The following is a 12,620-nucleotide window of genomic DNA, read 5'->3' on the forward strand; positions in this document are numbered from 1 at the left end:
TGTTATTCCATTTTTTTAGAAATTATTCTATTTTCAAAATTCCTATCTCTGGATCTGATTTCCAAACGGGAATTCAATCAGCCTCGAAAATTAATTCTAATTTATTTTTATGGTGTAGTTTTATCAAAAAGATATCTCGAAGAAATTTAACTTGCCTGAATTTTAGTTAATAAAATATTCAGGGATTTTTTTGTATTTTAGAAAATTTTTTCTCTGGACCTCATCATAAAATTTAGTTTAGTCAACCAATAAAATAAATTAAAGAGTTGTTTCTGATAGAATTGTATCAGAAATAAATCTAGACAAGCTAATTTAGGCTAGAGTTGTTATTCCATTTTTTTAGAAATTATTCTATTTTCAAAATTCCTATCTCTGGATCTGATTTCCAAACGGGAATTCAATCAGCCTCGAAAATTAATTCTAATTCATTTTGATGGTATAGCTTTGTCAAAAAGATATCTTGAAGAAATTTAGCTTGCCTGAATTTTAATTAATAAAATATTTTGGGATTTTTTTATATTTTAGCAAATGTTTTCTCTGGACCTCATCCTAAAATTTAGTTTAGTCAACCAATAAAATAAATTAGAGACTCGTTGGTGATAGAATTGTATCAGAAATAAATCTAGACAAGATATTTTAGGCCAGGCATGTTATTCCAATTTCTTTTGAAATTATTCTATTTCCGAAAAATGCTATCTCTGGATCTGATTTCCAAACTGGCATTCAATCAGCCTCGAAAATTAATTCTAATTCATTTTGATGGCATAGGTTTGCCAAAAAGATATCTCGACGAAATTTAGCGTGCCTGAATTTTAATTAATAAAATATTTTGGGATTTTTTGTATTTTAGAAAATTTTTTCTCTGGACCTCATCATAAAATTTGGTTTAGTCAACCAATAAAATAAATTAGAGACTCGTTTGTGATAGAATTGTATCAGAAATAAATCTAGACAAGATAATTTATATAATTATAGCAAATACATAATTATAGCAAAACTTATGAAAAAAATGGAATACAAATTCCGGCACAAAATATCGCTTCTGCATTTATTTCTGCTACACTAACAAGTCTCTAATTTATTTTATTGGTTGGTCAAACCAAATTTTAGGATGAGTTCCTGAGAAAAAATTTTCTAAAATACAAAAAAGAACCCTAAATATTATATTAATTTAAATTCAGGCAAGTTAAATTTCTTTAAGATATCTTTTTGACAAAGCTATACCATCAAAATGAATTAGAATTAATTTTCGTGGCTGATTGAATGCCAGTTTGGAAATCAGATCAAGAGATAGCATTTTTCAAAAATAGAATAATTTAAAAAAAAAATTGGAATAACATTTCTGGCCTAAAAGATCTTGTCTACATTTATTTCTGATACAATTTTATTACCAACGAGTCTCTAATTTATTTTATTGGTTAACTAAACCAAATTTTAGGATAAGGTCCAGAGAAAACATATTCTAAAATACAAAAAAATCCCTGAATATTTTATTAATTAAAATTCAGGCAAGTTGAATTTTTCCGATATATTTTTGATAAACCTATACCTTCAAAATGAATTAGAATTAATTTTCGAGGCTGATTTAATGCCAGTTTGGAAATCAGATCCAGAGATAGCAATTTCGAAAATAGAATAATTTCTAAAAAATGGAATAACAATTTTAGCCTAAAATATCTTGTCTAGATTTATTTCTGATACAATTCGATCACCATCGAGTCTCTAATTTATTTTATTGGTTGATCAAACAAAATTTTAGGATGAGATCTAGAGGAAACATTTTGTAAAATACAAAAAAATCCTTTAATATTTTATTAATTAAAATTCAGACAGGACAAATTACCTCGAGATATTTTTTTGATACACCTATACCATCAGATTGAATTAGAATTAATTTAGGCTGCTCAATCCCCAGTCTTGGGATAAGGTCTAGAGGTAATGATTTTTCAATAATGATCATTGAAATTAACCAGCTAGAATGCACAAAATCCATCTGCATTTCCTGATGTGTACTTGTATTTCATCTATGATCGATCTGTGAAAAAGGACAATGGAAATCTGTTATTAATTTCAGGAATAAAGTGTTACTTATTAAAATGATTAATAAGTCATGTTTGTTAAATTATTATTAAGTAATTATTGTTTAAATTATTACTGCCAGCACTGACAGTAATAAACATACAAAACCACAAAACATTTCTTCGGCAAATAATAAACAATCGAAAGTATAATAAACAAGCCGGGCCGATCTGTCATTATTTCGAAGTTATGTTCAGATTCACCTTTTCACCCAAATCGCTGTAAGAAATTTTAGGTAATGTCAATTTAAAGTTTAGGCATGTAATATTTTATTTACTTTACTTAATACGTATTCTATACATTCATAACATACCGTTTTTGCCGCAAATAAGCGTTAAACACAATTCACTCTTCGCCCATTGGGATCGCAGAATATTATTACTATTTTATAGTATTTGTCACTCAGTAGACATTCCATAATGTTATTGGCACGGAAAATAATTGACGTTTACTTCGCAGTACACAGGTCTTACTTCATTGTCAATGAAACACTTTTATTATTTGTAATTACTAATGGAAACTATGATAAAGTTGATGCGAAGATGCACGGGCTTGACCGAATGGTCGATACGAACGCAACTTTAAAGGCGGGAAATATGAAAATACCCCTTTACAATGGCTTCTTCCCTGCTCTTTTGAAATTCTGGTAGCATCAAGTTCGCCATGTATGTAAGCCCCAGCGTGTCCACCCTGTATATTTCTGGATGAAAAAATTTGTTTGAAAATGTACATAGTATTTAAAAAAAAACATAAAAAATTTCTGAAAAATCGAATTTTTTAATAATAAAAAAAAATAATAAAAATAAATTTTGATATAAATCGTTGTTGACTTGAATCCTGCAAATTTTGTTTCAAAAATGTTATTATGTAGGTACGAAGAAAATTTAGGCACAACATTTTTTTCTTTCAAAGCACACGTGTTTTGTAATGTATTTTTTAATACAATTTTTATAAAATTATTATTCAGGTGCCGGAAATTTCATTTTTTGGGATTTTTTATTCATCCCTTTCGGAATTTTTGTCAATGGTCCCATATTTTTATACCTCCTATTAAAATTATGTAATTTTTCAAAATAAAAAGTCAACATTTGAAAACATTTCAAAATCATCAAAAGTATCTATTCTCTTTTAAATTAGTTCAAATCTTTTTAAATTATTGAAAAAATTTTTCGGAACTTTTAAATGTCCTTTAGACTGATTCCCATTTTTCCTAACACTTTTGTAAGATCCTGCACAAAAAATTGTTTTTAGAGCTTCCAGATTTTCTCTGATATTGTAAATCTTTTGAAATGTTCTGAAATATCTTTTAACATTCTCTTTGAGTCCTGTACTTTTTCAAAATAAAAAATCATTTTAAATCTACCCAGAAATTTTTATTGTTTTCCTAGTATTTCAAAATTCTTGAGGAGCTCCAAATTTTATTCTTTTCTTTGTAACATTCAGAAACCTCCAGCTTATTTGATTTTTTTCTAAATTAATGCTTATTTAACTGTTCTTTAAGAATCAAAATGAAATATTTTTACCTTCGAAATACAAATAAAAAAATTAAACAATTATAATCGTAACATTCCAAGTTTAAATTTGTCACTCTGATATTGTGACAATTCACTTTCAAATTGTTTACTATTGCAAAATTGTTTTTTTTTATTTCCAAACCAAATAGATTAAAAATGGAATATTTTATACTGAAATAATACTTCAAAAAGATTTTGAAATTGAATAAAGGCATTCATTTAAGAAGCCATTAATTCGAATTTTACACTTGTGTCACTACTAAGACTTTGCAATTAAATTAATTCAAATTTTAACGTTAAAATATGTAAATTATATCATTTTGAACAGATCTGGAATCACCTCGTAAAATCAATCACTGTTTAGTTTTTAATACTCGAACAGCAGTTCAATTTTCAAATTTACTTTCATTTTCTAATTTGTTCGGTCGCGAGTCTAGCTTAATATTTAAAACAACTTTCATTTTTTTGAAATTGTAATTTTTCGGTTGTAACTTACGGGACAATAATTTTATTCTTTGAAAGATTTTCTACAAATCTTGTTGATAATTTCTACATTCTCATCAAAAATGAGAAGGTATTAGTTTTTTATGAAAAATAACTTTTTCGGATTTTATCAAATGTCGACGTTTTGAGGCCCCGCGAGTCAGAAAAACAAGTTTTTACGTCGGGGTCTGTTCGTCTGTCCGGCGTCGTCGTTGTTGTTGTCTGTATACCGCATAATTTTCGAAAGACTGGTCCGATTGGATTGGGCTTTAACACACTGTTCGAGGGACCAAAAAGAAAGATCGAGTTCGTTAAACAGCCATTTTTGATAAAAATCCAAAAAGTTGAAGATTTTTCAAAATTTTTGAGACCACTTTTTTTCAAAATTTAAAAATTTTATCGACAGCTATTTATGGTACAAAAAAATATGAACAATTTATCCTGACAACTTTTTTTGATAAAATCAAACTTACCAAAGTTAAAGGATTTTCAAAATCCAAAAAACCAAACGAAAGGGACATTTGAAGCAAAAAAATCTTGATATGGAAAAAAGTCAAGAGGCGAAAAAGGCTACTTTTTCAAGGCCCCGTGATTATTTTGTCACATTCTCATCCATAATGAGAAGAGTTTTATGCGAAAAATGATTTTCGCGAATTTAATTAAATTTCGACGTTTTGATTCTCCTTGAGTTCGAAAAACAAGTTTTTACATTGGTATCTGCCTGTCTCTCTGGCGTCTAAGTCGTCGTTATTGTTGTTGTGGTTGTCTGTATATCGGATAACTTTTGAAAGAATAGTCGGATTGGATTGTGGTTTGACACACAGATTTTTTTATTTTTAGAATTGTATGTAAAAATTGTACTATTTTTATTTTTATAACAAATATTTTTCTTCAACTAAATATTTGCAATAAAAGTGTTTCGAAGAGATTTTTTAAAAATCTTTCGGGGAATAAAATTAGTATTTATAGGTCGACAAAGGTTTGTTTTCTTTACCAAATTTGGCTTTCGTCTAAATTTTTCTAGCTATTTTTACTATAGTACAATTTACGTTTGCATCTCGGGCAAAGAAATCCATTCTATTGTTTGACAAATATTCTTTGTAAACAATATTTTTCACAGAAAATTACCCTGAGTGACAGAACGAAATCGGAAACAATAAGAGTCGATTTATTCAGAAACAAACTTTTTGAACAAAAATGACCTTGGGTGAACCTTTAATATATATTTGTTAATTTTTACAAAAATCAGGCGTTATTTTCTTACAAAAAAAATAATTTGTGGGGGGGAGGCAAATTATTAAAAAATAAATAAAACTTGAAGTTGTATGATTTTAATTTGTAACTAAATAATTTGAGAGGTTTCAATCTAAAATTATCGAACACTTTCCATTCAAAAATTCAGATGAAATATTTAAATAGCTTTAAATTTGAAATTATTCAATATATTCTGAAGACTACAAATTTAAAATGTCTAAATTATTAAGGCTTTAAATATTTTTGAAATTGCTGTTCTGGAGACTAAATAGCACTTACTCTTTTATTAAGAAATCACAACCAAAATTGTTTAAAAAAAGTTTTTAAAAGAGTTTTAAAAGTCCTAAAAAAGGTCAGAAGTTTTAATAGTTCAATATATGTGATAGAATCTCTTTAAATATTAAATTAGTCTATACTTTTTAATGTTTGAGCTACAATTATTCCATTTTAGAGTTATAAATTACAGTCGTGAGAAACCAATAAAATGTTATAATTAATTTATATATTAAACAAAAAACCTTTGTATAATTCAATCTAAATGCAGATGCAAAAATTTAATTTGAAATGCGTTGAATTCAAGGTATAGTTTAAAAAGAAAACTGAAAGCAAAGGATCTACTTTCAAAAGAAGCGAAAGAAAGTGACTCGCTGGATTGCTGAAATTCTGCTGGTATTCTGAAAATGAAGCAATTTTAACGTTAAAATTCAAGTTCCTAAACTGAAGGCCTTTTTTTTGCAAATTTTACAATTAGTGTTATGTAAATTATTAGGTATCTTAAAAGAGTATAAATAGTTCTTAAATTAGTTTTTAAATTTTCTGCACTTTACCTTTTTTAGATACCTAGATGTCAAAAAAGCCTACCCAATTTTTTAAAATTTTAATCACTTATTTTCTAAGAGAAAATCACCCCTATTTACCAGTCACTGTAAACAGTACAATAAAAATTGGATGTACAGCGAATTTTGAAATTTTTAATTGAGATTATCTTTAACTTTGTGATATCAAAACTTTCCATACACATTTCTTTTCAATAATATTGTACGAAAAAATCAACAAGATCGAGCGCCGAAATTATAATTAGAGCAAATTTTCTGTATATCTATGGGGACGGCTGAAATATCCCGAAAAATAAAATTCCCGACTCGGTAAAACTCTCTGTCCCAAAAAATACAATTTTAAAACTAATAAAATTCCTGAACAGTTTATAATATTAACGAATTTGAAAATTCCCAAATAATAAGACTCCCCAAATAAAATTGTTTCTTAATCAATATGAATTATTTATTAAAACTACGATAATAAAATATTGTTATCAAATAAATTTTTGTTTAATATTTAAGGCGTTAGAAATTATTGTTTGAATTTAAAATTAAAAGTATACAAAAAATTTTAACGACAAATTAATATATAAAAACACGTGTTTTTTAATTAACATTTCGATTTTTCAGAAGAACTTTTGTGACTTAAAAAATACTATATACATTTTCAACCAAAATATCTTATTCATAAATATATTTTGTTTTAATTATTACTTTTAAATTTAAACAATAATGTTTAAATACTTCAAACATTAAAAAGTTGTTTCTTTGATATAAATATTTGATTATTTCAATTTAAAAAAAAAATTGTCAAAGAAAAATGCTTTCCGCACTTGTTTATCTTGAAATGTCTTTCTATAATACTCTTTTTTAATTAAAAATTTGATTTTCGAGGACATTTTTTTTATAATTAAAAAAAGACTGTACCGAAAACCTGGATCAAGCTTCAGATCTGAAAAAATTCAGCGATACATACATGTCAAACTTTTCTAACCTCAACAAATTTTTCTACTGCTTTACCGTCATATTTTACGAAGAATGAGAAAACAAGAATTCGACTTCGTAGTACGATGAGGGCAGCACCTCGATAGGGCAGAAAATGTGATGTCCTATATATATATAATTCCCCACTCCGACGCCCCGTACCGCATCTACGTTTATAATATCTTTGGTCTGGTAGCAGCTGTGTCAAAGCAGCACTAGCGCAGCGAGTGGACAACTACGAACTTCTAAGGGTCTGTGGGTAAAACAGATTGCATGATTACCGTCAGGGAAAGTCAGCGCCGAATTAACATTTATCGGGGCCTTGGGCTAAACGTCGAAGGGGCCCTCTTATTATTATTACACCATTAAGCCATAAGGGGAGAAAATCCCAATTTTGCTGAACTCTATTAATTTTCTGGGGTCAGGGGCCCCTCGGCCCCCTGGGGCACTATCCCACCGTGCGCCTGGGTAAGGCCGGCGCTGGGGAACTTACTTAGGACTGACTTGATCAGCTGTTACACTCATCAAATGATGATCAGGTCCGGAGGGGTATCGTAGTTCAAATAAGTCCAATAGATGGCGCTCTGATCAGGTAGGCCTGTCTTTGCATTGTTATGTATAGCAAAAATACTAAAATTCATTGAAAACTCAATACTTCTTATAAATATAAAAGGAAGAACATGGTTTTCAGTAACAATTACAGCATCTAGATTTTGAATTGTATTCATATTTGTTTATTGTTAATGTTTCCAATATAATTATTTAATTTTATAAACAACTGTAATTGTTGACAATTTCAAACATTGATTTATAATTTTACTTCACTAATAATAATAGTAATTAAAATATATAAACATTAATAACACAGCCACACAAAAAAAAGTGTGCGGATCTGGTAACAAGACACACGTATTCCTATGGATTTTGGGGCGCTGAATTCAAATTCGGTATCAAAAATCACCCATCACGTCATGGTTGATCCATAACCTCAAGAAATGACCAAAAATCATGCACTAAGGCAAATAAATTTCAAAATAATGCCAGTGACGCAAATTTTCACTTCAAAAACATGTCGACAACTGTGAAGGATCAACCCTTGCCTGTTATCAACTTATTTAACATAACTTTACCCAACAGAACCTGACCTCACCTAACCTGAATTAACAGAAGGTTATTGAACTACACGTTAAGCTCTGGAAGCATATTTTCCCGTTAGGTTCTGTTAAGTTAGATTCATTTGTAGGTTAAGATCGAGTTAACCTATTAAATATAGCACACATTTAAGACTGAAAACCGTACCTTACATAGCTACACGTGTGGTTGAATTTCATTCGGCTAGGTTAGGTTAGCTCAGGTTTTGTTAGGTTAGCATAGGTTAAACCTATATGTAGGTTAAGCCGAAGCTGAATGAAACGGTACCGCAAACATAACGGGACAACACAATGAGTTTAATTGTGTTACGTGAAGTTAAGTTAGGTTAAGTCATGTTTTTTAGGTTAGGTTAGGTCATGTTTTTTTAGTTTATGATAGGTTTGACCTCTTTGCAGGTTAAGCCAAGGCTGATTCAAACGGTACCGCAAACACAACGGCACGACACAATCAGTTTAATTGTGTTTCGTGAGGTTAGGTTAGGTTAGGCTACTGGGAAAATATGCTTCCAGAGCTTTACGTGTAGTTCAACAAATTTCTGTTAATTCAGGTTAGTTGAGGTACGGTTCTGTTGGGTAAAGTTATGTTAAATAAGTTGATATGAGGCAAGCGTTGATCCTTCACAGTTTTCGACATGTTTTTGAAGTGAAAATTTGCATCACTGGCATTATTTTGAAATTTACTTTCCTCAGTGTATGATTTTTCATCATTTTTTGCTGTTATGGCTCAACCATGACGTGATGGATGATTTTTGATACCGAATTTGAATTCACCGCCCCAAAATCCATAGGAATACATGTGTCTTGTTACCAGATCCGCACACTTTTCTTGTGTGGCTGTGTAATTAGCCTTATAATGTATTTTTTCATTTTAATTCATCTATACATTTCCGCCATCTAAAAAGTTTATATCTATATATAATTTATTTATCATCAGGGTGGCGATTTAAACGGGAAACCGGAAAAACCCCGGAATTGAGTTTTAAAAAACCGGGAATTTACTTCTAATTGTAGCATAATTCAAGTTCATTTTTACTTTATCTACGGTTGCAGGGAATATGGGTGAAAATAATTATCGTTTTTATTTTAGGACAGGGAGTTTCGGTGAAGTAATACAATTTCTCTTGGGACAAGGAATGCTTGACATGGAACGGGAATTTTTTAAAAGAATTTACAGTAGGATTTAGAACAAATGAGTTTAAAAAATCCCTATTCCAAGTAAAAATTCATCACAATTTAAAAGTTGCTTTTTTCGAAATTTAAAAAAAGAGAGTGCTTCAAGTAATTTTTAGAATAGGAGTAGTATTTCGAAAAGTAAATATTTCTTAAATATAATATAATTTTTTTAACATTTTTCGTTAAGAATTTACCTTTTTTTTCTTGAAAATGCAATTACTTGTGGTTGGAAGCTGAACTCTTTTGTTGAAAATTAATTTTATTGTTGGAAAATTCATCATAATAAATGAAAATTCATATCGTTTAAAAAATTTAACTAGTTTCATTAAAATCACTTTTTAACTAATAAATTAACTATTTCATTAGAAAATATAACCATTTCGGGTGGAAAATTTACCTTTTCTAGTTCAAAGTTAAACAATTTGGATGTAAAGTTGTCTTTCTGTATTGAAAATGCATTTCTTTCGTTGGCAATTCACGTATGTTGTTAAAAAGTTTACTTTTTGGTAGAAAATCGAATTTTTTGTAGAAAATCAGTTTTTTTCTTTGAAGATTATTCTCCTTGTTTAAAAATTCTTCGTTTTTATTAAAAATTTAAGTATTCCAGTTGAGTATTCATCACTTTAGATTGAAGTTGATCTTTTGGGTTAGAAATAAATTTACTTGTTGAAAAAGAAACTCCTCTGTTGAAAATTATTCTTTTTTTAATGTAAGATTAATCATTTTGATTAAAGAAATTATTTCTTAGGTTGAAAAATAATTTAAATTGTCAATTTTACACATTTTTTCATAGAAATCACTTTTAATAGAATATTTACCGTTTTTGCACTTTCTTATTTTTGTAATTTCGGAAGAAGAAACTTTTAAATTGTGACGAATTTTGAATTGCAACAGGGATCTTTTAATAATTTTCTTCTAAATCCCAGTTTTTTAAAAATTCCCTTTCCATATCGAAAATTCCTTGTCTGAAGGGAAATTTTATTTCTTTACCAACTCCCTTTCATAAAATAAGAACGATAAACATTTTGACTTATATGCCCTGCAATTGTAGATAAAGTAAAAATCAATGAAATACCCGGTAATTTCTCGCTTTTTGCTCGTTCTTTCCCGGTTTCCCGATAAGGTCTCCACGTTCTGATTGTAAATAAATTATGTGTAAATATATATTTTTAGAGAGCGGAAAATTCTAAACAAATTAATAAAAAAATACATTATAATGCGCATTATCAATGTTCAAATGTTATTATTAATATTCTTATTATTCAAGTAATATTATCATTCAATGTTTAAAATTTGCAACAAATGCAATTGTCTATAAAATTAATAAATTACATTAGCAAAATAAACAATAGAAAAATATGAATACAATTGAAACTGTTTTCAAAATACTCACCAGCATATTCAATTTTCTTAAAATTAAATTACATGTTTTTATGCGTTTTTTTGGATGACTAATTACAGCTGCTCTTATTGTTACTGAAAACTTTGTTCTTTCTTAAATATTTATAAAAAGTACCAAGTTTTTAATGCATTTTAATGTGTTTGCTATACATAACAACGCAAAGACAGGCCTACCTGATTGTAGCGCCTTCTATTGGATTTATTTGAACTGCGATACCCTCCGGATGCTAAGAGACCAGGTCCAGAAGGAGTGGAGGCGATGCAGAGGGCTAATTTAAATACGCTGTCGGTGAAGTATTAGTGAAACATAACCTCTAAACGTCATTTTTTGTGGCCAAAAAAAACATTTTACTAAAAAAAGCGAATCCAGTCTGCCGGCCAGTACTTAAAATGTTCCACGACTCATTTGAATCATTTAGTGATAAAGCACAAAACAATAAAAAAAAAATACCGACGCGTTAACGATTATGGATTGGTGACCGAGCATTGGTTTCACTACCCTATATGGCAAATAAGTTACTGATAGGAATATTGTATGATGGCAAAACGAAATTTAGAAAATAATGTTTTTAATGTAGAATCTTTTAACTTTTATAAACGGAATAAACAATTTCAAAATTAAATTTATTATCCTTGAAAGTAATTGAAAGTTCTTCTTATAATATCTTATTATAACTTAAAATGTAAAGTATTTATTTACATTAAAGTTTAACTTTGCACAGAAAAAGCTGCGGGTACGATATGTTACATGTAATTGGTCAAGAATTGTAAATGCGAGGTGAGTATACCAAACCGAGGTAAACTTTCCGTCGTGATACGCAGATATCTCCGTTAGAGGCAGCAGATTCCAGGCCGTTAGGTAACCACGGAAAGTTAACCTCAGTCTTTTATATCAGCTGACTTTTACCCTACTTAAATGATCACCTGCAACATTCCAGTCTCCCAGCTTTTTCTGTAACAGTATAATTTATAAAATCAAATTTTATGTTATTTTAATGTCATTTTGTTTTTAAATACCTTGAGTCTCAGACACGATCCAGTCTAGGAAGGCTCCCACTCGTGTATTTACTGATGGGATATTTATCCCACAAGCAATACCATGACTAATAATGCCTACAATGACAATTCTGCTTGTTGTTGGATTTTGCCATAATACTGGACCACCACTGTCAAACTGTAATTTTTTTACATAAATATTATTTCAAGTGGTGTATATCATTTTTCGTTATAAATAATAATGATACAAAAATAGTCCAAATAGGCGCTCCGCGCCTACAAAAAAAGTTTCGTAGGTAGCCTATTAAAACGTTAATTCGTTCCAATTTCCCCTTCCCTTACTCCCTTTTTTTCGTTTAGTTCTTCACTCCCTGATAATTCCCCTCCCTTCCCCTAAGATCACACTTTGACTTCTTCCCGCCAATCCACAGTTTTCTACTTCCACACCCCACACTTCTGTCTTACTCACACTCAATTCCCTTACCATTCCTCCACTCACCTCACCCAACTTCCTGTCACTTCCCCTCTATACCATTACTTCCCTTACTACCATCACTTCTACCTATTCTCTTACTTTATCCCTCATCACTTCCTCTACTCAAACACTTCTCAACTCCTAACACAAGTGTCTCTTTCGAATTCTTCCCCTACTCAATACTCAACTAAGCCTAAGGCACTGCGCCTCTTGCTCCTACTTCCCCTCCCAAAAAAAGTACGACAGACAGCCAATCGAAACTATAAGGGACCGTCCATAAACTACGTTACCA

General features: G+C 29.7%; 1 protein-coding gene across 2 annotated transcripts in view; it reads right to left on the bottom strand.

Annotated features, from left to right (window-relative positions):
• Positions 1 to 12,620, bottom strand: part of LOC117177994 (venom serine protease 34-like) — a 69,369-nt gene that overhangs the window by 13,825 nt on the left and 42,924 nt on the right. For both annotated transcript variants that reach the window (XM_033369158.1, XM_033369159.1), the window contains one exon: positions 11,875 to 12,031. In XM_033369158.1, coding sequence (XP_033225049.1) covers positions 11,875 to 12,031 — 157 coding nt within the window. The remainder of the gene's footprint in view (positions 1 to 11,874; positions 12,032 to 12,620) is intronic.

This window comes from Belonocnema kinseyi, chromosome 8, assembly GCF_010883055.1.
Source record: "Belonocnema kinseyi isolate 2016_QV_RU_SX_M_011 chromosome 8, B_treatae_v1, whole genome shotgun sequence".
Classification (NCBI taxonomy): Eukaryota; Metazoa; Arthropoda; class Insecta; order Hymenoptera; family Cynipidae; genus Belonocnema; species Belonocnema kinseyi.